This window comes from Parasteatoda tepidariorum, chromosome 11 (assembly GCF_982258835.1).
Source record: "Parasteatoda tepidariorum strain Cologne lab strain chromosome 11, Ptep-v5.0, whole genome shotgun sequence".
Taxonomy (NCBI): Eukaryota; Metazoa; Arthropoda; class Arachnida; order Araneae; family Theridiidae; genus Parasteatoda; species Parasteatoda tepidariorum.
Genome location: NC_141765.1, coordinates 61,515,672 through 61,541,160, shown reverse-complemented (window position 1 = coordinate 61,541,160; position 25,489 = coordinate 61,515,672). Strand labels below are relative to the sequence as shown.

The 25,489-nt window shown below is 26.1% G+C and overlaps 1 protein-coding gene across 6 annotated transcripts in view; it reads left to right on the top strand.

The window, feature by feature from the left end:
* The first annotated feature begins 1,944 nt into the window (after positions 1 to 1,944).
* The window catches only part of LOC107446668 (A-type potassium channel modulatory protein KCNIP1), a 197,124-nt gene continuing 173,579 nt past the window's right edge, over positions 1,945 to 25,489 (top strand). For all 6 annotated transcript variants that reach the window (XM_071187435.2, XM_071187433.2, XM_071187431.2 and 3 more), the window contains exon 1: positions 1,945 to 2,175. In XM_071187435.2, coding sequence (XP_071043536.1) covers positions 2,079 to 2,175 — 97 coding nt within the window. In that variant the 5' untranslated portion in view covers positions 1,945 to 2,078. The remainder of the gene's footprint in view (positions 2,176 to 25,489) is intronic.

Sequence of the window (25,489 nt, the reverse complement as noted above, 5' to 3'; positions counted from 1 at the left end):
ATTAACGGTTAGGTGGTAAAATTAAGCCATGCGCTTCTTCCATATAAGCTTATGGTAGCGTGAGCATAACAAGTGCTTTGTATTAATTCTAGGAGGAATTCTTGGCTGATGAAGGCTGCATGCTTTGCAATTAATAGGAAAGCGTAATCATAATGTTTTGCAATATAAAAATAGAGTTGGATGTATTGTTCAGTGGGATAAGATTAGAGAAAGGGAAAATTCATTTAGATGTAATTTCTGTATATAAATTTTATTTTGTAAAACTCGTAAACTTATTTTCTAAAATAACTTAGTTTCTTCCAGTTAAAGTTGAAACTAAAAAAAATAATGAAAACTTTGATTTCTTTATTAAGTTTCATGAGACAAAGTATATGTGTTATCACTTTAAATAAACATGCTCGCTTTTTTAATTAAAGTGTCAATAACTTCTGTATAAGAATACAAAATTTTTCGTGTATAGGATAACATTTATTATTATTTATTTTTTTAAATTTTTATGTTTACTTCATTTTACCCTAAATTGTTGGGTTAAATTGTATGCGAGGTTTTTATCTGCACATAAAATAAAATACGGCATGATAATATTTAAAATGTCAGACAATACGTACACATATTTGGGTAAAAGTACCGTACTGTATAGTAATGACATTTCAAGAGAAAAAATCATAATTCTGGTTAATAAAACCAGAATATACGGTATTCGAACCATTCATTTGGTAATTTCATTTGACTGTTCACAGGAAATTCTGATTCTTAAAATTATAGTTCCTATTATTACACATTAATTAAAGAATACAAAACTGAAAAGTAATTTAACCTGATAAATAATTTTTAGGTCATGATCTAAGGTATCATAATTAAATTACCACATTTACAAAATTTTATCACATATTATAAAACCATATTTAATTGTTAATTTTACCAAAATCATTAGCGAAGCGTTTCGGTAAGAATTATTGAGCTACTTAGTGTTCCGATACAGCTGCTAGAAACACGGTAATTTTTACCATAATTTGGTAGTTTTTACTAAACCCTTTACTTTTTTCTCAGTGTATATTATTGGCTCAACCATTCTAAAAGCTTGTCTTCCATTATTTAGGTATCTTATAAAAATATAAAGAACTGAAAAAATAATTTCAAAAGCGCTTTTAATGTATGAATTTGTTTCTTATCTGGGTCAGAAGTGTATTTTTTAATACACTTAGCAAACATATTTTCTTAGTTATGAAATATGTTAATATTATTATTACTTGGAATTATAATAACTGAAATAATAATAATTTGAATAATAGCAATTGGATTAAGAGTAATTGGAATTATATTGATGGGAATTATGTTAATTGGAATAATAATAATTAGATAATAATAATCGGATAAACAATAAAAAAATACAATTAAAATATTTAATATAATTTATACAATAATATTCTTCCAATTTATACTACTATTCCATTTCTTATCATATAAAACAAAATATTAGACATGGTAAACCAATAAAGGATTTATATAATTATATGCATGTTACAAGATGTGCAAAAAGTTATATGAGTTAATATTTGGGATGTGTTGAGATGAAGTTTAAATATAATGCTTTTAAAATGCACAAAAGTGTTAAAGTGTTACAAATAAAATTAAGTAAAGTGCTACTTCAAAGCCAAAGAATACGTGAGTGACAGAGAAAGCATGTTACTGTTGCTAAAAATTTCACTTAAATCGTTTTCCATTTACTAAACAACCCTTTCCTTTTTTTGTCTTTCAACGAGTTCTAAAGAGTGCGGAGTAGTCACGAAATTTTATCGTCATTCACAAAACTTTTTCCGAGACAAGTTCAAAAAACTGAGTAAACGAGAGGAAACTACACTAGCTTAATCGAACTTTATTTGGCGCCTTTACTTTGGCGACACCATCATGTCCGATACAGTGCACGCCAGCTCATCACGCTAACTCTTTACCCTCAAAAGACTTGACGATGCATGGAAATATCGCCAGAAAAAGCTTTTCCTAAAATTAGCGATCGTGCTCAGCTAAAAGTGTTATAGGTATCATTTTCTCTAGAGAGCTGAAAGATATTATGTTCTATGATGGATAAAGATAGTGGAGAGGCTAGTGGAGGTTTGACCCGGGTCAAACGATTCACAGTTGCAATTCATCCAGAAAGAAGAACGGAGGGTGACGGTGAGCATATTTATTTGAAATTTCTTTCAAAATTATTCATTTCTTCCAATACAAAAATAAAGGAATAAACAATGTAAAAATATTAATAAATAAAATATTTCCTTTGTTCTTTGCATTAAAAATATTTCTAAAATTATCGTAAAAATTATTTATTATTTCGAATTATAGGATTTTGCATTTTATCATCTGTTAATGTTTTATCATTAATTCATATTTTATCATCCATTTATTAGTCCATATTTTATCAGATTAATTTTGTGTTTGATTGAAAACATTTTGCTTTGAATGTTTTCCTTCTAGATTAATAAGGATATTCTTTTAAATGACAGCTTCTTATGCAAAAATAGTAGCTTAGAAATGATTTAGGAATATTGATAAACTTAGTATTTGAAAAAAAAAACATATATCTTAAAAACTCTGAAAAAAATGTTTGATTTTTAATTGGTTTATTAATCATTTTATAAATCACACATTTTACAATATGACATTAATTTTGTTGATATGTAGTGAAAATATATATAGTGTAAAAATATTTTCCCTGGAACTAGAAATAGGAAAAATGCTCTCCATTTTCTAAATAATCTGGTTCTTTCAATCTCACGATTCTTATTATTTTCATTTTCAAGCAGTAAATAGGTATAATTTGTGTAAACAATTTGTCATTAAGAGATGGTCACAGTATGTGGTATTTTAATTGAATGTAAACAAATTGATGAGTTGTTATATTTTGCACGCAAAAACTACTTTACACAATCTTAATTTTTTTTCTTCTTCTTGCTCCCTATTTCAGCAAGCATACTTGAAAATCCTTTAAAATTTCCTTTATATTATTATTTTAAAAACATTCAGTTTCTTATACTAATTAATTATGAAAAAATATCTCAAGAAATTTCATTTAAACTCGACAACTAAATTTACTATTAAAAACTTTTCGAAGCTCACGAATTAGAAAAATACAGTATTTTTTGAATCATCAGGTTCCTAAGTTGTAATTTTACTTATATTTTCAGCTAATAATTAGAAATAATCTGATAAATTGCTTTTTAATGCAAATTTAGATTCATTTAGGCGCATTCCTAAATAAATCGAAGGTTTTATATAGACGTATCAATAATTGAAGAAAATCACAACTAAGAAACAAATTTGTTTTATGTTTAATATAATTTTTCTGAATAATCAGTAACTTTTAAACATTACTTATAATATATCTGATAATAAACTAAAATTCACATTAATATTTAGCATTATAAATTTACATCTTCAGATTAAAAACAAACTATGCTGGTTCATAGGTAATATTGATTTATGCCTTTGTTTTACCTTGTAAAAATAAACCTTGAAAATTTGTGGAGTTTTTGTTTGTAACTAATTTAAAAGTAATTTCTTCTCACTTTAAAATGTAGGCAATAGTTATTAGCGAGCATACTTGTTTTTCTGTTTGTAAAAGTATCTATTTATCTTTATTGACTAAATAAGTAAAGGACTTTATTGCATGATCTGTTTATATTTCCGATTTAGAACTTAAAATGCATTTTTTTCTGAAAAAGACTTTTTTTTCAATTCCTTTTCAAACTTTTCTTTTCCGTTTGGGTCGTTTGCACTTGAAACACTTTGTATTTGCTGTGAATGATTTTAATTAGAGTTATAAAACTTTTTGTTTTCAGTTTCTATTTTAGATCAAAAATTAAATCAAGGGCAAAAACGTGACTTCAATCATTCAAAACAACTGTCTTGAATTCTACAGTTCAAAGCAATCAGACAGAAACTTTCCTATTTCAAGCTGTACTAACATCAGTGTTGAATAGTTAATCTACATAAAATTTTCCTATTAACCTATATAAAATAATTTTTCTATATAAAAAAAATCTATATAAAATGTGTGGCCGAGACAACCTGTTTGTCAGGGCCTGGACTCACGTTTGTGAGAACGGGAGTTCGAATCCAGCCAGCTGAAGTGTATGGTACATGCTAAATATGTCGGGTCACAAAGTCCTCCAAGTTCCCATAACAAATTAATACTTCTGGGGGTACTGAATTGGAGATTGATCGTTCTCTGGTTTAGGCCGAAATTACGATTTTTGGATGAATGAATATATGTATGAATGGGACCGCTCTATAAACGGGCGTGACGTATGGTTGGTTTTTTTCTTCTCATCAAGAAAAAAAAACATTTGTTACTTTTTCCACTTACTTTCAAAGTAAATTTTCTAAGAAGCAAATTATTAAATTCCAAATTAAATGAGAAATTTTTTTACAATTAAAAAGAGAAAAATCCAAATGTAAGCATGCCTAATTTTAAAGGATTAAGTATTTTTTTTAAAATGTATTGAATATTTTCTGAGAAACCAAGTCAACGTAAGCTATGGCGAAGTACGTCAATCCAACGTAGACAGAGAGAACATTCAACTCAACTCTCCATAACGGGGTTTATGATATTAAAGTCATATGTCGGTTAAAGAATTAAATTTCGAGATTTTTCCTTTCTTACAAAATAAAAAATACCATTAATTATGTATCAGGAGGTAAAAATATGTTCTTTTTCTCAGTTAGATTGTGAGAGAAGATTATATTTTACATTTTCTTCCCTGCATTAAACTTTTAGTGATGTTGCAACTTTGAAGGTATTTTCTTCATCTCCTTCGAAACTTTTTTCTCCATTTTACTATTAAAATATATCTCAAAACTTAGTTTTGATATTACAGGCAAACTAAAATAATATAATTTAGTTATTTTATTAAAATTTGTTGTCTAAAAATTTGAAAAATAACTTAGTTTCCGTTTATATGAGTTTTAAAAAATAATGAAAAATAAAAAGAATTACTATTTTGTTTTTAGAAATTTTGAGTTATTTCAGCACTAATAGTAAAAAACACAAAATATAATAAAATAACGAATAATTTCATTCAAATTATTAATAAATTTTTATCAATGAAGCTTAATATTTTTCGTTAGACATTAAAATTTAAAATCCTCAACTTTTAATAATTTTTTTAAAAAAGAAAATTGCTCTTAGACTTGTGAGCATTTTTTTCTTCTTATAATATGGTGCGAGAGTACAAGAAAAAATTCAAAAACTGTAATGACAATTTAAAAAAAAATGTTTCAAAAATATGTTTCTGGCCCCCTAAAGTGAAGAATTTTTCAATCAATTTTACAAAACGCATATAAACAATTCTCCAAACAAGGAAATCATGCATATCTTTGTAGAAATAATTCTTAAAGTATATTTAAAACGGGCATAAAATTTAATAAATGAAGTTTGTAGTCAGATATAAACTTTCTACTCCAGATACAGTTTTCAAACAGCTTTGAGGTTCTTTTTGTTGTTACTATGCGGAGGTATTGGAAGTGTAATAATTATACCTTTACCTCTCCAAATTAATCCAACTGTGAAATATTCCTGGTTTGGCATTTTACGGAACATTTAACAACATTTACTTTCAACTGAAACTTCGGCTTCGCTGAACTTATCTTCTCATACTTAATCATAACTTTGAATATTTAATTTTATTACCTTAAGCTGAGATATTCTTTTTTGTTACTCTTCATAAGACACGAATTCCTATTTATTTTTAAAAATATTTAAAAAAAAAATAAAATTGAAGTATTTGCTCAAAATTCAAAAATTATCTATGCATATTTTTTGAAAACAAATGAAAAAAGAAGAAAATACAGAAAGTGCTGGTAAAACTGTTTTTGGATTTCATTAATAAAATTTCAATACATTTATTTTACCAACAATTTAGTGTTCGTTTAAGATAAATTTAATATGCAATTTATTAGGAATGGTTGTAGAGCATCATATCAGAAAAAAATCATAAAATCATACAATCAATAATATCTTATTTAGAAGAAATTCTTTCCTATATATTTACACATCTATTAACATATTTTTTGCCTATATATTTGTAGATAGTATATCTAACTATTTAGACTGACAAATTTTCGAATTATAGAAACCTTGTTTGTATTAAAATATTTTCACGTATAAAAGTATAAAAAAAAGACGAAAAAAACAACTTACAGTTGACAGAACTATCAATTCTATAAGCAACATGCTTCTGAAACCGTTCAGTAATTTTCAATTTGCAAACTTCTCATTTTAAAAAAATTATTACGAAAGCAATGATGTGTATGCTTCAAGCAATATTAATGAAATAATTTATAAGCGATAGAATATTTTATTTCAATGGATAATAAATTACTAAAAAATTGACAATATTTAGTACTTTATAAGTCGTTTTACTGACTATTTGCTATTAATTTCAATCTAAATAAAACTAAATAGGTAGAATTATAGAATTATTATTAACATTACTCGACAGAGAGTTTTAGAAAATTCTATTTTGTTTTAAAATTTTAATTATCATAATCAAAGATAAATAGGTCAAGTGTTGTCATAAAAACCACTTTGCAAGGAGAAATCAAATTCTGGTTAAAATACCGTACTTGTATGGCAATGACACTTCTGGTAAAAAAAAACAACTTAATTCTGGTAATAAAACCAAAATAATCGATTTTTAAACCATTCATTTGAATTTTTTTCGTTCGCTGGATATTGAGTTACCGGAAATTCTTTGTTTTCGAAGTTTCAGTTTTTATTACCACATATATACTAAAAACACTAGACTGAAAAGTAAATTTCATCAAATAAGTGGCTTTTATCCTATGCTTTAAGATATCATGAAAAAATTACATATTTTAATAAATTTTATCCCCTATCTTAAACCTTCTTTTATTGCTAAATTTACCAAAATCATTTCCAAAGTGAATCAGTAAAAATAATCGAGCCTTTTGTGTTCCCGCAGAGCTATGATTTGTATGCTATTCTCTAAAGTATCATGATAAATTTACCTAATTTCACCATTTCAAATTTTTTTCATCATAAAATTATTAAATATTACCTCATTTACTATCAAATATCATACAACAATACCATAACAATACAATACCAAAAGTCGTTTTCAAAGCACTTTGATAAAAACTACAATGCTTTTTTGTTCTCCCACTGTGCCATAAACCCACCATACCTTTCAGACATAACATCGAATCATACCTTTCTCTCAGTGTGGATACCTTCCTTGAAAGGAGGAGATGCTCATATTTTAGCTTTTAATAGTTCCAAACATTTCATTAACTTAACCATTCACTAAAACAATTCCTCCCGAATGACAAGTGGATACCTTCCTTGAAATTATTTTAGGCCAATTAGGGGACCACAATGTGGCACTATATGTAACTATGAATGTATATATAATAGTGTGTTAAATAGCGTTAAAATGACGAAATTCTGGCTTATTAAGCCAGAATTTCGTGAAGATATATAGGACCATGTATGAATGCATTATATTATACTGCATTCATACATGGTCCTATATATCCGCTTCATATTAACCCATAATATTCAAACTCGGCCAGGTATTATATTACAAGGTACCATATCAAAAGAAATTATTTTAGGCTAATTAGGGAGCCCGCAATGTGGCCCTATATGTAAATATGTAAAGTATATGAAAACTCTTTTTTAAGATTTTCAAATTTTAGTATATAAAAAATAATAACCAAAAGAAATGTGAAAGGCTAGAAAATTATTTTTTGCATATACGATGTTGAATCATAAACATTTTACAGCATTTGCTGCGGCTCCCGATCGGGTTGGAAAAGAATTTTTTTAAGCAAACTTTGAAAAAAAGAGTTAACTATAATACTTTTCAAAACTAAATATGCAGTCTCATGAACATTTATGATAATTAAAATTTAATGTTCCGTAAGTTTTTTATTATAGAATACAAAATTATAATTCGTAATTTGTATAAGGATCTATACCATCAAATAAAAAACAAACTTAACCAAAAAAAATATTTATTTAGTTATCGAAATTTAAAGTTGATGTACGATATTCTGGATACTAGATTTGAGGGAAAACTAAACTTAATGCATATTCTACTTTCCTCCCCCGCCCCCCCAAAAGTAAAGAAAAATAATATATTCAATAAAAAATAATAAGAATGTACAGTTAATTTTAAATGTTGTCTGTTTCAGATACAAGTAAAACAAAGTTTTTATTCACTAAATTTAATATTCTGGAAGCGCACATTAATTTTCTTTGAATACTAAGTTTTCACTTTTGAATACTAAGTTTTCACTTTTGAATACTAAGTTACATTGTGGACTCACAGCCAATGAAATTTACTTTAAACATTCAAATTAAACTATATACCTTTTTGCTAAAAAAGCGCTATCTTCAAAATTTAAGGTATAAATTATGTAATTTATGGCTTAGTTTAAATACATCTTTTCGTATTTTAAGATTTTTCATATTCGTATTTTCGTATTTTTTGCTGTTATCACATGATAGTGTTCGTATTAGTCGCATAATCAGCAGTTAGTATTGATTACCTTCATAACTTATTCAGAAACATTTATTTTTTCAATACATAACTATTTTATGATTCAATATCATAGTGGAGAAAATATGTTTTCTAAATATAATGAAAAGGAAACAACTGTTTTAACAATTTAATGTTAATTAACGGTTTCACTATTTTTAGAAAATGTTAGTTTTAATCGAAAGTATAACAATGAATTCCGTATCACAAGTTAATGAATTTTTACGCAGTAAGAAAGACTTAATTACATTTTATAGCCAGAGCAAAGTTGTTTATGTTCGTGGACTAGGTTACCAAGTAACATCTTAAAAAATAGGTCTAGGGTAAACATATTTGTCTATAATAGGAAAATAAATCGATATACGAGACAAAACATGTTTTCCCTTTAATGAAACTTTTCTCTACGAAAATTGATTTTTATTTTATTATATGTATATTATATGTATATGTATATTACATGTATATGTATGTATATTATATACATGGGGTATATTATATGTATATTATATAGATTTTGCTTCATATATGATTTGTTTGTTCGATATAATTTATTCATATAATTTGTTGTGTTACATTTGTTGTTATTTCAAAATTATTAATAGTCCAGCCATTCAAAAATCAATGCATTGAATTTAGAGTGTTTTAATGAATCTAAATTAATTATTAAAATAACATTATTATCATTTTCTGAATAAAATGATTACCTTTTTGTAGATTAAAAATAATTGCCAAGTTATATTTTTTTGTATGTATTTATTTATTTTTATCCTATTATTTATGTCATTTATATTCATTCTATTATTTACGTTATTTAAGATTAAACTATTTTATATAATAAACATTGGATGGATATTAAAAATGCAGGCTAATATAAATATTTTAAATCTGAATTGCAGAAGTAATCTATTGTAGTCTTAATGCTTGCGTGTTTTACATAAACTTGAGTAGCACTAATTTTGCTTAGTAGTCTTTTTTATTGAAATAAGTAAAGCAATAAAAGATAGTAGATAAAAATGAATACAGGGAAAGCTACAGGAGAATGTAAGAGAGAAAGTAAAGCAAAATAAATGTTTTCGATAAACTTCATAGTTATAAATATTTTATTTTGAACGCAAAGGTGTGATTAAAAATAATCACTCATTTAGTTATCTATTAGTAATTGCAGAAGAAATCTATTGTAGTCATAATGTTTCATGTTTTACATAAACTTCTAAATTTGCTACGTAGTCTTTTCATTGAGTTTGGCAAAGTAATAAAAAAATAGTGGATAAAGAAGTATACAGGAAAGCAAATCATAGGAAAATGTAAAACTGAAAGTACAGTTTTTGATAAATTTCATAGTTAAGAATTTTTCATTCCGAACGCAAAGGTATGATTAAAAATGAATCACTAGCTTTTAGAGACGATCTGCGATCATTTAGTCATATTTTGACTTCACCCTTAATATTATGGCTTCATGCCAGAAAGGAAATAGAAATTAATATGAAAGATTTCCTTTCAAATGTGTAGTAAAAGAATTTTAACCTCAATTAAGATCAATTTCCAACCAATATTTTTAACACTTTTTTTGAGCAAATTAATTTGCCTAAAACATGTGTCAGACATGCCAGAATATTTATGAAATATTTGTAATAATCCTAAACGTTTATTTGCCTATGCATAACAATTGTAGACATTTGTAAATTGTGTAAAATTTCGTGAATAATGTAAAAAATATGAAATGTTTTCTTACATTAATTAATAGGGCAAAAGTCTTAAATTTTAATTGTTATTAAGGTTTTGTGAGCTCAACTTGAATTTTGAAATGCCCTATTTTTGCATAAATTGTCGGAAAACATAAATTATTACAGCCTTACAGCTTTTGTTACATTATGTATAGTTTAAATTGTGTCTGGAATACTATGACATATTATATATTTTTCACATAGAGGAAAAATATTTGAAAATATGATTAAAGCAGAATCAATGAAATGCATTTTCTGCTACAAAATTAATAGATACCAAGGAAGTAGATGGTTACTAGTCTGTAGCTGTCTCGATTATTATTTGACAAAATATAAATGTTAATAAGAGAAATTCTGATCCTTGTATTTATCCTTGTATGCATCATTTTATTTAATATAAAAGCAGCTTTTTTAATTTTAGCACTTTGATATTGTATTAAAGTGTTTCTATAAAAATAAGGATCCTAATCTGTGCACAAATTTTACTCTCACAGACATTAATTGATACAAATAAAAGAAATTAGGTGTCAGTAAATATTAGTATTTAATTTAGTGTAGACTAAGGCTTAATTAATGTAAAAGTAAAATAAATTAAAACTCTTATTATAAGGTGAGTTCTAAAAGTAATTAAAAACAGATCGCATGTTTGAAACTTAAATTCTCTATAAAACTGACTAATTTCGTTCAAATTTTGAGATTTAAAATTGCATTCTTTAAAATGATTTGAAAATTTGTATACCTTACAGTTCAAAAATTTTTTTGACTATTATTTAATGAGGTAAATAAAATATTAAATAATTATTGAAAAATTTTTTTTTTGCTTAGAATTGTTTTTAAATAAACGAATATTTAATAGTGTATACAATTTTTCGGGTTCGCTTCAAAAGCTTCGGAAATAGAGCAAATTGCGCAAAAAGTTAAATTAACACTACGGGGTCCAAACTATTAAACTCATGATGATCTTATTTTTCAATTCGTGGCTGTATTCCGCATTTTTAGAGTCCAGAATCTGTAGAAAAAGTGTTTAATTAAAGAAAGCATATTTTTGCGTCTTATTTCCCGACTTTATATAGTTTCCACAAATATATTGACAAATTTAAGGTTGGGCCCTCTAACCATTAAAAGTGAGTCTTACTACGTGAAAATCTAATAATTAGATTAAAAAGTTTTCTGAGTATTAATTTCTTTTTATTTTGCGCACTGCACATGCAATAAGCACAAAAATCTTAAGTTCTAAAATTAATAATTCAAAGCATGCAAAATATTTCTCAAAGTTAGCTGTAAAAAACTCGATTAATGATATATTCCAGAAAGTATATAAAAAAACAAATTATAAGAAAAGATTAAGAATAAATAAACAAATAGTAATTAAATAAATTATAAAATATAATAGTAATAATTAAATAAATAAACAGTAACTAAATAAATTATAAATTAAGAAAACGTTTAAAATTAAAAATATATGTTAATATAAATTCCAGTCAACACAGTGAACTATATATGTAGCCTTACATGACAAATGATCAAAATCAAGAGTCAAAAATTCTCATGCACGTATAATCGCGCACTTTTTGACAACCGGGTTTTTTGACTATGCTAATTGTTGAATATTTCCAAAATTCATATACATTCATGAAGTCTGATCAAATATTTTAAAACCTATAAAGCTTTTTTTTTTTAAATAGCCAATTTTTTAAGATTTTTCCAAATAGATGTAAGTTATCAAAATGAATGAATAATTTTCACTTTTTCCAAATCTCTATGAGCCCTAATAATGAAGCGTTTTGCTTTATTTTGCAACCAGCGTTGAACAGCCGACCCATTTCTAGGTTTATGTTAGTTTTGAACACAACCCAGAAAACAAGGGAAGTTTTGGATCCCTTGAAATAATATCAGTCTTCGTGGAAGATATTTTGAAGAAACTACCCTGTATTTCCGTTTCATGGAAACGATTTGCCCGGCTGCGAAGGGACTCTAACCTATGAACTGTCTACCACTCAGCATATTTTACGTCATGTCAGGATATTTTAAGTCTTGAGTCTGAGAGCAGAATTTTTATTAATCAGCCATTGATGGAATTTGAACCTAGATCAACCTATAGTGAGGCAAATGCTCCATCCCCTGAGCAGCCGTGGCTCAATGCAGCTTAATAGTGACCTTTTAAAAATTTAAGAAAATAGATAGTAAACGCTTGTCATTTTCACAAAACTGTGCCTTTTGCTTATGTTGACGTTTTGTATCATTTTCAGACATTGATGTTTTGAGCCATTTTTGTTCATCTTGGACGCTGATTAGAGAAAGGCTAAACTTGACCTAACAGTTATCAATAAATTTTGCCAACTCACGGCAGCTATGTATATTATTCGTAAAAAAAGAAATTATTTCATGTAAGGACAAGGTATTCAAAAAACACCCTTAACTTCATTAGACGCATTTCTACGCTACCCCTGTTTTAACTCCTGTTAATTGTTCCATGATTTGGCTTCCAATTGTCTTTTTGTGGTACATAGAGTAGTCAGCAACATACATTTGCTACCTATGTAAACAAATTTATCGTATAAAGAAATTGTGAATTGCTGCTAATTGCAGCTGGATACACGATTTCATAGTGTACTAGTTTTACGAAATTGTTTCATAATTGTTATTTGAATTTGTATCATGCATGTTTTATGCGATTGAACAGAATTTGGGATGTAATTGCCTCTTTTTTTAAACTTTCTTTGTCTTAGACTAATTTTAATTCAATTTGAAACTACACAGAGGTAAAAGTAAAATTTACAGGGTTTCTGGCTGTATAGGGACTGAAATATCTTTACCAAAGAGCTCTGTGAAATGATTTCTGTAAAATTAATAATAAAATTTGGTTTTATAATATGTGATAAAATTTGGTAATTTTATTATGATTCCTTAGAGCATGGCATAAAAACCATTTAGTAATTTAAATTTACTTTTCAGTTTTCTATTTCTCTCTAAATGTATGGAAATAAGGACTGTAATTTTTAAAACCAGAATTCCTGGTAAACCATTATTATGTAAATAAAAAAGAAATTACCAAATAAGCGGTTTAAATATCATATATTTTGGTTTTATTAACAAGAAATAAGTTTTTTTTTTTTACCAGAATTGAATTTTAGATATTGTGCCGGAATTTGTTTTTGAGTGTTTGAAGTGAAATTTATATTCAATTGTGCTGCGAAAAATCTTAGAAAGCTTCACATTGATTAATTAATAAGAAGAAACAGTTGGATAGAAAATAAAAAGCCCTTAAATATATATTATAAGTTCAAAAAAATAATACATTTACATTTTGCTTTTTGATTTTTTTTCAAATTTTTGAAGACTTTACTAAAATTTTTATTTTCAAACCTATATTTTAAGAACGGTGATTAGTGTTATTCCAGTAAAATGAAAAAGTAATGAAATTATTTTTCTTTGATCTGTGTTTACTTAACACAAAAAATAAACGTATCTCATGTTTGAATTGAAGTAAAGAGAATGTTTGGAAACCGATTGTTGTGGTAGTTGCTATGAAACCGAACGCATATACACGTGCTGACCAATATCATCTGATTACAAGTTTTCAATAGGTTAGAAATCATTCTAGATATGAGTGTCATTCTAGTGTCAGATACAGTGTGACGTACAATAAAATTTAATTATGTTTCTTCCAATTTCAAATTACTCCGAAATCGTATGTTTTTGATAATATTTTTATTACAAAACCTAGTTTGCTTTTTTCGTTAAATGAAAAAAAAAGCATAAGAATAAAAAAAAATATTCAAAAAATATATGTTAAATATATAGCAATTAATCTTTACTAGGCTATTAGTGGGTTTTTTCTAGTTCAAGGGAAATTTTTTTTTCAAACAAGAAAAAAGGTTTATAATAATTGTTTGTTGCTAGTTATCACTAATTGAACTTGGATTCATTTGAAGAGAAAAAGAAAGAAAAGGAAATATAATTGAAAATGTTTTACATTAATAGCCTCTTTTCAAGGTTTACTTTTTACCTTTTTCTGCATCTGAAACATTGTGAAAGAAAATTCAAATTTTCTTGGTTTCTAGTGATTTTTTGACTGCGTAAAATATTTACACTCAAAAGCCTATGACATGAATTGCTGTTCTCTTGATTGCAACTCTTGAAACAACTTTTTTAGTTTTAATATTTTTATTGAGATCTCGCTGTCTTTTAATAAAGCCTTCAAAATTTATAAGAATATATAAATTAAAAAATTATCTATTTCTTTCAATCTCATTTAACTTTTTAATATTTTCTATCTAAAATGTCTCGATAGATCCTTGTTTGAGTATCGCAGATGCAAGTTTTAACGGTGTCTTATTGACATTGTACTCTTCTTCGTTTGCTTTTTCTTGTTTTTCTTTCTTGCCTGAGCTTCAGACTTAGTTTTTAGCACCTTTTGATTCTTCTATTTTTTGTTAAGACTTTCTTTTCTGTTCGAAGAAATATATATATATATCTAATAGTTGTGTCTTTGAATTTAAGCCGTTAAAAAATGAAAATTTATAATGTAATGAGGAAAGTTCTTAACTAAGGATAGAATTCATGAATTAAAATTCAATGCTATTTGCGTAGAACACAGGTTGCAATTATTTACAATACACAAACAGTTTAGACATTTTAAGTGAAAAATAAGAGCAAAAAGTAAATTTATTTAGCATTAAGAGTAAAGAATTGAAACCAGCGATTGTCGCAGAATTTTTCTATTTGCTTTTTCCACGTCAAAGACATCGATAGAAAGCATATTGAAAATATTATACTCTACACTGGTTATCATAACCTAAGGAAAAAAAATAACCTAATTCAACCTATCATAACCTAAGGTAAAAAATAGCAATAACTCCTCCAAAAATAAACCAATCCCAATGAAATTAGAATATGTTGTCAAATAAGAGATGCTGATACTGCAATTTATAAATTGTTGGCGCAGCAATGGAATGACGTTATCTGCAATGTACATGAAATTTTATGTTTGATAAAAATTTCTGCAATTCATATGAAAATTTTACATATGTTTATTTATCCGAATTGCAAGCAAAAATTCCTACGAATTTTGCTGTGTTTATAAAATTAGAAATCTGAGACGGCCAATTAGTAATAATGACCCCCAAGCATCATTTGACCAAAGAATTTCAATAGAAAACGGCACCAAGGACATCAAATGCTAAGACGAGGGCCCATGACCAATATTTATCGCTATGTGCAAGCAAAATTAGAACGGCAACTCAGAGTCATCTCAGATTCTCTCTTCATGCAGCCAGAACCTGGAACCCGATACCATCAAATATTCACAAAAAGATGCATACCAAGGAGGCAGTGTCTGTGTGTGGGGTGGTATCTGATTGGGTGCACGCACAGACATGCATGCCTTTCCACGTTAAACCATGAATGCTCATGTGTATAGAGATGACATAATTTATGTTTATTTGCGCCCTTATGCTATTGCAATAAGTGATGATTTCCTTCTACAGGACGATAACGCAACTCTGCATGGAATTTGCATCTTACAGTTCAGCGCATTGAGTGGCCAGCTCGATCACCTGACTTGAAATTTATCAAGCATGCTTGGGAATTTTTAGAAAAACGTGAAGCTGTTCTCCCTTCTCTTTCTCAGACTTTCGTCATCATACTTACATGACTTGTTCAGATAATTTTCTTTAAGGGATATTTTTATGATACAATATTATAGTGGGAAGAAATAATTTGATGAAATTTGATGAATAATTTGATGGAACAGTTTGAAGAAAAATAAATATTTTAGCCTTTCAATGTTACTTTTAATTTTTGTCGCGAAGCCGTTCATAAGTTATATTAATGTAACGAGACTTTTCCTTAGCTCCTGGAAGAGATTACTATTTTTTTCTGATTAACTAAATGTGTAAAAAATATTTTTGTATGCAATATAGATAAAAATAAAATGCCAACAAAAAATATAAAATACAGAACTTTTATGCAAACAATATTATAGGGGGTAGAAACAGTTTTGTAAGTTTGATGAAAAATAAATATTTGAACTTTTCTAATGTTACTTTTTATTTTTGTCAACAAGCCATTCGTAAGTTAAATTAATGTAACGAGGACTGGTTTTAGCTTTTGCAAAAGATTAGTATCTCTTTCTGATTAACTGAATGTGTTAAAAATAGTTTTGTAATATAGTTTAAATATAAATAAAAGCTAATTAAATATAAATAATTAAGTTAAATTAAATATAAATAAAAAATAGTTTAAATATAAATAAAGATTAAATGCAAGCAAAAAAATATAAAATTTAATGTGAGTTGAAATATATATAAAGGAAAATTAGGAAATTGTAAATGTAAATATTATACTTAGTTAAAATAAAAAAATGCAATTGACTAAAAATAAATAGAAAAAAATAGAGTTAAAACAAATACATAGAATTTTTATATTTATTTTTAAATATAAAAATAAAAACGAAAATTAAACTTAAAGATTTGATACCTTTGTTATCTTGAATAACGAACAAACTCCCCTTTTTTTCCTTTCGAAAAAGACAAATATTTAAGCCTGTTTTTTAAAATAGCTTCTAAGTATAATCAGAATAAAATAAGTTTTTTTAGAAACCAATGTCTTTAGGTGCATATATTTTCTGATAAAAAGGAAAAAAAAACATTTTATAACTACTAGCTTTGAAAAATATCAGTCATATTTATTAAAAATTTTATGCGCAGTAAGAAACAAAAGGAAGGTTCATCGAAAATTGTTTCATATTTTCAATCAATATACAAAAGTATAAAAAAATTCTCTTATTCTCCCTCATTTTTTTCTTGTCATTTCTTGTCATTTCTTATAAACAAAAGAATCATTTTAGAAAGAGATAAGAATTGTTTGTCTCGACATGATTGTTACTCTCACTGTAATTGTAAAAGTGGAAGAACTTATTTCTTCTGTCTGTGTAAATTAAAAAATATTTGGAGTTCTTTATAATATTAATGTATTTTGGTATATATTGAAAGTTTAAATCATAAAAAAAAATTTAAGAAGTGATAAGACACTTTTAGTTTTAATTATTTTTTAAGTTTGCAACAATGAAAATTTCATATATACTTAAACTAGATTTATTATTTTAATTTTCCTATCGAGTTTTTTGAGTTTCTTTGTTTTTATTGCACAAAATAATTCGCAAATAATTTCACTCGATGAATAATTTCAATTTTCTTTATTGAGTTCTTCTTTTGTTTTCTAAATTTTTCACTTCACAAGTAATTTGACATAAAGTTAAGTTTCATATTTAATTTGATTAAACTCACACTTTCAAATTTTCTCTTTAGTGCTGTATAGCTCTTCATGATTTTCTAATTATTTCATTACACAAATCATTTAAAAAGGGTCAAATTAATTTGTCTAGGGACACAGTTTTAAAGTTTCAATATTTCTTTTTTCATTTTCTTCTTTTTTTAATTTTAGTTTTAATTTTAGTTTTAATTTTAATCTTAAATTTAGCAAATAGTTTGGATTAAAATTTCATCTCTAATTTTACTAGATAAGCAAGCTTAGTTTTTTTTTTATCTCCTTTTAGTATTTTAGTATTTAATATTTCTTTCTATAGAATTCAGTATTTCTTATTTTCAAAATCTTTTATTTCACAAATAATAGGATAGAAAAGTTCATAATTTTATTTGAACTAATTCTTGTTTTTAACTTTTCTTTTTAGTTTTTCCATTTCCTTATTTATTTTCATTTATTTATTTTCACAGATATTATGATAGAAAGTATCAAAATAATTTGACTAGGTAATAATTTGAATTTCAATATTTCTGTTTTTTCCCAATTTATTCCTCATTCTCTAATTCTAGCATTTCGAAATTTTTATATAATTTCTGTATTGAGTTTATTTCTTCTAAGTACTATTTAATTCTATCACTTATTTGCCTTTGGTTGAAAAATATTATTCATAGAAAATACATTTTTTGTTGAAAGCTTAAGCAAATTTTTAACTTTGTTAACAGTTTTTAACTTTGGATTTTCTTAACAGTTTTTAACTTCTTTACTATCGTATCCTTTAAACTGAACTCCTAAATCAATAATGTTTTGAAAAAAGTTTAAATTAGCTTTTAAATTTTTCTCATCTAAAAAAATAAATTATTCCAAAGAAGAATTCCAAAGATAGAAATTTCCAAAGATTGTAGAAATATTTTATTAAGAATTTCAAGATTAAAAGGGAAAGAAGGAGAAAAAATAATCACGAAACAACATGAATTTTTTCGAAAGATTTGCTGGCTTTTCGGAGAAAACTGTGTTAATTTAAACATGAGTTAATCTAAGAAAATTGTTTCAATATGAATATAATAGTGGAAATTACTTAAGATAAGACGTAATTTAAGACTATAATTAATGTAAACATAATTATTTATGGGGTATTTAATATTAGATAACAGGACATATAATAATAATAGAATATTTTAAACTATTATATCTACTATATATATAATTATATATACTCAATCATGCAAGTTTCTAATTTTTAAAATAAACTTTAAAAAATCCTACAAAATTTACGATCTTAAGCCGGTATGTGGGTTGATTATGTGAAACTATAAAATTTTTTGTAGTAAATCTGTAGCCTCAACGGTTTTTGTACTTTACAATACAAAAGTTTTTCTGTAAAAATTATCTGTAGAGTTTTTTCTTTAAAAACTAAGATGAAAATTCGTAATCAGACTGGTTTTTTACCGTAACAATACAAGTTTTTACAACAAAAATAAATCTCTTTTAACAGATTTATTTTTCTCTGTGAAAGTTACGAAATAAATTCGTACTAGCATCACATGTGAGTTTTTTAAGTCGGCAGAATTCGGATCAAGCAGTCCTCTCTGGGATTCGAAGTTGGGTCACTTTATAGGGAGGTGCGCACTCTATACCTTAAGTTATTGCGGCTCAAGTGTTTTATTATAAAGAAATTTGGATAGGGAGAAATTCACTTCAATACTTTATCAATGTGACAATAAATTCGAATAGCAGTTTTGTTTATTTGATGTTCAAAACCATAAATAATTGCTAAAAAGTAAGAGAAAGTATGGAAAATAACCGTAAAATGATTGGAGAAAAGTTAAAGTTATATTACGAAACGCAAAACTGCATGGCAAATGCAACATTTTCGAATAACGGTTTTAATCCTTTCTTGATCAAGGTGAAAAATTGAGAAAAACCATTTTGTTAACAGAACGGCTTTGAACAGTTAAGCATACGGAGAAACTCCGGAAAAACTACGAGTATTTTTAACAATTTGAAAATATCTTTCTGTAAGTGTAATATTTATTTGATAAAATGATTTATTTGTGTAACATCCATTTTAGAAAATCCCACCTTCGAGGTAAAATGTTATTTAAAATCTTATATCTGTTCAAAAGAAGATAAATAAATGGGAGATGTGAAAATACCAGCATTAATAAAAATATAATGCCCGTCTTTTATTTTCACTTTATGTATTTAGTGAACGATATTTTTATTTCTTCTTATATCTTTACAATCTTTATAAAAATTAATCAAATTGAAAATTTTTTTTTTTGATTTTTGATCTTAGTTAAACTTTGTATAGTGTAAATGCTTTTTAAACTTCATTTTAAAAACGTTTATAAGATTATATATTAACGGCTATGTTAAAGGAAACTCTTCACAAGCATAAGATTCATTTTATCAAAATGCTTTACGGACTTATGAATTTTAATTACTTAATTAATATATTAATATATATAAATATATATAGTACAATGGACAAAAGGCAAAAATGGACAAAAGACAAAAAGGATAAGAAGAAAAGAGAAAAACGAAGAAGAGATTATATTTTTTTATTATTTTGTTTTTTAACTTTATAATATTTTTTAACTTTATAATATCTTATATATATTTTTAAAATATTTGTAAAATTTTTTTAATTTTAATTATTTTTCTTCATCTCTTTTCATTAATCTTTATTAATTTAAATGTTTTCTCGCATATTTTTATTTTTAACTTTATATATATATATATATATATATATATATATATATATATATATATATATATATATATATATATATATATATATATATATATATATATATATATATATATATATATATATATATATATATATATATATATATATATATATATATATATATATATATATATATATATATATACATATATATACATACATATACATACATATATATACATATATATACATATATACATATATATATATATATATATATTCATAACGAAGAACAAAACAAAGAAAAACAATAGACATATGAAAAAGGGGGGAAATAATAAGTAAAAAATAACAAACAACAGTTTATTAAAAATAATAATAAATAATAAAAAAATTAAAAAAACTAAAAAAAAAAAATCATGAAATGTTAATTAAAAAACCGGAAAAAAAAAGGATATAATCTTTTCTTCAGCCCACACGATTATATCCGCAAAACAGAGTGCTTTCTGATATTGTATCAATAGAGCCGAAGCTAAATAAATTAATACAATAGTGTGAGGAGCACTCAAAAATTTTTTTTAAAAAATAACAACAATTGAAATAGATCACAAAAAGTACAAATAAGTAAAAATAACATGTAAAAACAGATAATAAAATAAAATAAAAAGAAAAAACATTAAAAAGGGGAGACTATAAAGCGAGCAGCAAAATCAGTTCAACTTACATGGACGGATATTTTTCAAGAATGATTTAAAAATGTTTTCGCAGAAAGATTGCCAGATGACAAAATATGAAAACAAAAGATGAAAACAAAAGCGCAAATCGAGTGTAACAAAAGGGTTTTAAAGTGTCATTCTTACTGCACTGTTGAAGTGATTTGTTATTCTGAGTTTTGATTTGTTAGTTACCAAGGATGGGCCCGAAATGGATGTGCGCAAGGTAATATTATACTGGATAATTTTAAAAATTGATCATAAATAGTTTTAGAAGATAGATGTTTATTTAAGAAAAAGTATAAAATAGAAAAGAGAAACATAAATTGCCTGTTTTGCAGATAATTTTAGCCGCGGATTTGCACGATATGGATTAGTACATAGGAAAATTATTTAAATTATCAAAGAAAAAATTCTTTCAATAGATAATTTTGACACGGATTTGCCCGAAATGGATTTGCACATGGAAAAATTAACAAAGAAAAAACCCAAGTAGATAATTTTAGCCACGGATTTGCCCGAAATGGATTTGCACATGGAAAATTGTATAAATTAATAAAGAAATTTTTAGAAAACAATTTTATCCACGGATTTGCCCGTAATGGATTTGCACATGGAAAAACTGTATAGATTAAAAAAGAAAATTATTTAGTAAAGGAATTTTTAGTAAATAATTCTAACCACGGATTTGCCCGAAATGGATTTGCACATGGAAAAATTATACAAATTAACAAAGAAATAATTTTGGCAATGATATATATATATATATATATATATATATAATCCACAAAATTCAAAGAAAATGTTAGGCTTAGGTTTTTGGCAAATAAAATTGTGGAAGACCGGGATAGCCTGGTTGATAGGGCACTGGGCCCATGTTCAAGAGTTCGTGGATTCGATCCCTGCTAGCACGTTAAATCTGTCGAGTCGCAAATCCTCCATGTTTCCCTAGCAAATCAATACCTCTAGGGGTACTGATCCAGGAGTTTCCTTGTCTTCTGGATTGCTTCGAAATTACAAGGCTACAGAGTTGAACATTAGTAGTCGTAAGCCCAAAAATTGGGTCTGCTGTTCAGCGACGGATATAAAATATAAAATTTAATAAATAAATAAATAAAATTGCGAAAAAGAACATAAAAACTAAACAATTCTAATAACTTACTAAATTTCAAAAAGAAAAAAAAAATATTTGTATTTTCTAAGCTATTATCATCCATTAAAATATTTTTTCCCATTACTTAAAGATGATACGCAAATACGAAAGATCTTATCATCTCCTTCAAGATGTTCGCTTGGTTTAGAAAGGTATTTTAGAATAAAGTTGCCTTAGACATCTGTTCGAGTCTTTGCATTATAAATAATGTATTTTCTGTTTAGAACTCCTCTTTTTCCTTTTACACTCAGATTCAGTTTAAACATCTTAGATATTCTTCTTTTTAGTGTTAAAACCCATTTTTTGTTGTCTTCTTGTGATCGATAAGGAAAATAAAATTCTATCTCCATCTCTTTTCGAATGAATAACAAATATATATTTTTTGTGACATTTTGAAAAAAGTAAATGTGTTTGATGAGATGCTTTGGAATTTTACTAAAAGAGATATAAAAATCCGAAATGGGAAATAAATATATTTATATATTTCTTGAGTGTTATTGTTCAATTTTTCGAGTTCTAGTGAGAAATAAAAATAATAATGATCTATGAAGAGGTAACGAATAGTTTAAAAAGAAAGTGTTGCATATAAAATGAAGAATCCTAGGATTTACTACAATTTATTTGATCGAAAAATTTTTATGGTTATCAAAGTAACTATAATCCTAATTTTTTTAAAATCCGAAACGGACAATTTTATTTCTGGTGTCAATGAATCGGTTTGCAGTCAAAGGTTTCTTAGGTTTAATAAAATATAGCAGTTAAAACTTTTAAAATATTAAATATTCATTATTTTATGTAACAATAATGGTTTTAAACAAATTTATTTTTACACTGCGTTAGTGATTATTACACTGTAAATAATTCCGCATCAGATTACAGTCAAAAATACCAACACTCTGGGTGCCGGTACTTTTCCGGTACTTTTTATCATAAAATCCATTTTTACCAGAATATATTATGGAACATAATAATTTGATATATAATAATTTTTATAGAAATAATTGCTGTAAAATCAACGAATCACTCCAAATAAATAAATATTACTGTTAAAATTGCAGTATTATATTTGCTGTAAAAATAGATTTTACGGTAAAATGGATTTTATACGAATGAAGCACCAAAGTGCCGGTACTTTGATCCGGAAATTTTTGCAGTGTATTCGTACTTGTTTAGATTTTTCCAAACTTTCACTATAACTGTTTCAAGTGTAATTCGAAATATGTTGAGTTTTAAAAAAATATGTTTTTATTTATCAATCAATAAATATTAGGCATAGTCAATTTCTAACAAATCAGAGACTATTTCATGCTGATTATGTAAATAAATCAGAAAGTATGGTCTACTACTATTTAAGCATGTGTCACATCGTGTAATTAGTTACATAATGTCATGATTAAAGAGCTATAGGCTGCTATGCGGACCAGTTGCCCATGCACACATTGCATTAGTAATCCATGTGAAAGTGACATCTCTTCCGTGCTTTTCTAAATTCATAAAAGAGGGCAGTTTTGGGTTACAGCGTAGGCGAATTAGGAATCACTTTCGAAATTCTGCAAAAGTTACTTGATTGTCTCAGCGCTGCCATACAACATGATGGCATCACGAAAAGGTTTAAGAGATTGAATATTTAACGGGGAAAATATTTTCAATTTGTTGTAATTTTCTTTCAATGTTTTATGAACTATTCCAAGCATACTAATCTGCAATACTGTAATGACGACTCAAATCTTGAACAATAACTATCGGTATATGGTGATATCCAGTCTAATATGTGCAACAATGTGATTGAATATTATACAATGGGACAGAAAAGTTGAGTAGAATGAACCAATTCACACGTAGTTGCAAAATTTGCATTTAATCTTAAAAATATAAACATGTAGGAAATTAATCTGAACTAATTTAATGAAAATATATTGTTCGCTGTAAAAAGTTCCGTATCAAATTAAGATGTAAAGTACCGGCACTTAGAGTGCCGGTACTTTAGGAAAAAAAAATTGTTTCTTGAAAACCCATTTCTACATCAAAATTTCACGGAACAAAACATCTTTAAACGATAATTTTTAGAGAAACATTTACTGTAAAATCACTGAGTAATTGTAAAAAATAAATATTACTTTAAAAGTTACCTTATAAAACTTTACGGTAAAATGGATTTTACTGATACTGCACTCAGGCTAACAGTACTTTTTTCGTGATTTTGTTCGGAATTTTTTTTTTACTGTGTATTGTATTTTTAACCTAAATTTTACTCCCTAGTTAGGTTACCATGTATCTTTGCAATCACTTCAAACATAATAAATCCCTTTCATTTGGTGAATTATAAGCATTATAAAAACCCAGTATATATGCCCACGAATTTTGTAAAAAATATTTTTTCATTCTTCCAAATATGTGGCTTCTATTAAGCAATGTAAAATCTCACGTGCTTGTTTCAAAAATTATATTTTTTAATGACTATAAACATATACAAAGGTATATGAAAATTACTCAGACAAACTTTAAAATTATGGCATGCCTGAAATCGTAAAGTCAAAATAGGTTTAAGGAGATAGACAAAAAAAGTTTTCTATCCATGATTTGCATTGGCAATTTATAGCTTAATCTAATAATATTTCATAATAGAAATATTTTAACCTGTAATCATATTGTAATGTGTACAGTTTTAACTAATAAAATTAAAATAATCAAATAATTTCACCAAATAATATTATTCGAATTAATTAAATAAAAGTGCGGTAATATTTATTCAATTCAGTTTTAAATTCGGAAAAAAAAGTTTTCATCTATCCAATGAACTCTGATAAAAAAAAAAGAAGCGAAGATCTTCTTTCTCTCTTTCTCTCTCTCTCTTATTTTTCCTCTTCCTTTAGATAGAAAATGAGTGAAAAATGTATTGACGAATTTCTCTTTCTTTTTATACCGAATTTTCCTTATTAAAAATTAATCTCTTCCCTTCATATGTCAATCTTTCCCTTTTTATATAAAATTGTCTTATAACTCATTACATTTACCATGATCAGCTAATAATGAATTTTTAATAGGTTTAACGCGTAGATAAAAGCATTAAAAGTTTCGAATTATATTGTGAAACTATTTAATGTCAGTGATATGAATTATTAAATAATATGAAACTTAACGAAATTATAAAACTTATAAAGATAAAACTTGAACATTTTTTTAAAAATTGGTTGCTGCTCAGATTAAAAAGTTTTGTAAATTATTAAATGCATAAAATCATTTATGACTTAAGATAGAAAGTGATACCTACACATTATTTAGTTTTTTAATTATTTAAAATCTTTGAATATTTTAACAGTTTTCTTAATAATGCTGAATGTTATTACAAACGAAAGTTTATAAGAAAAACGCATGAT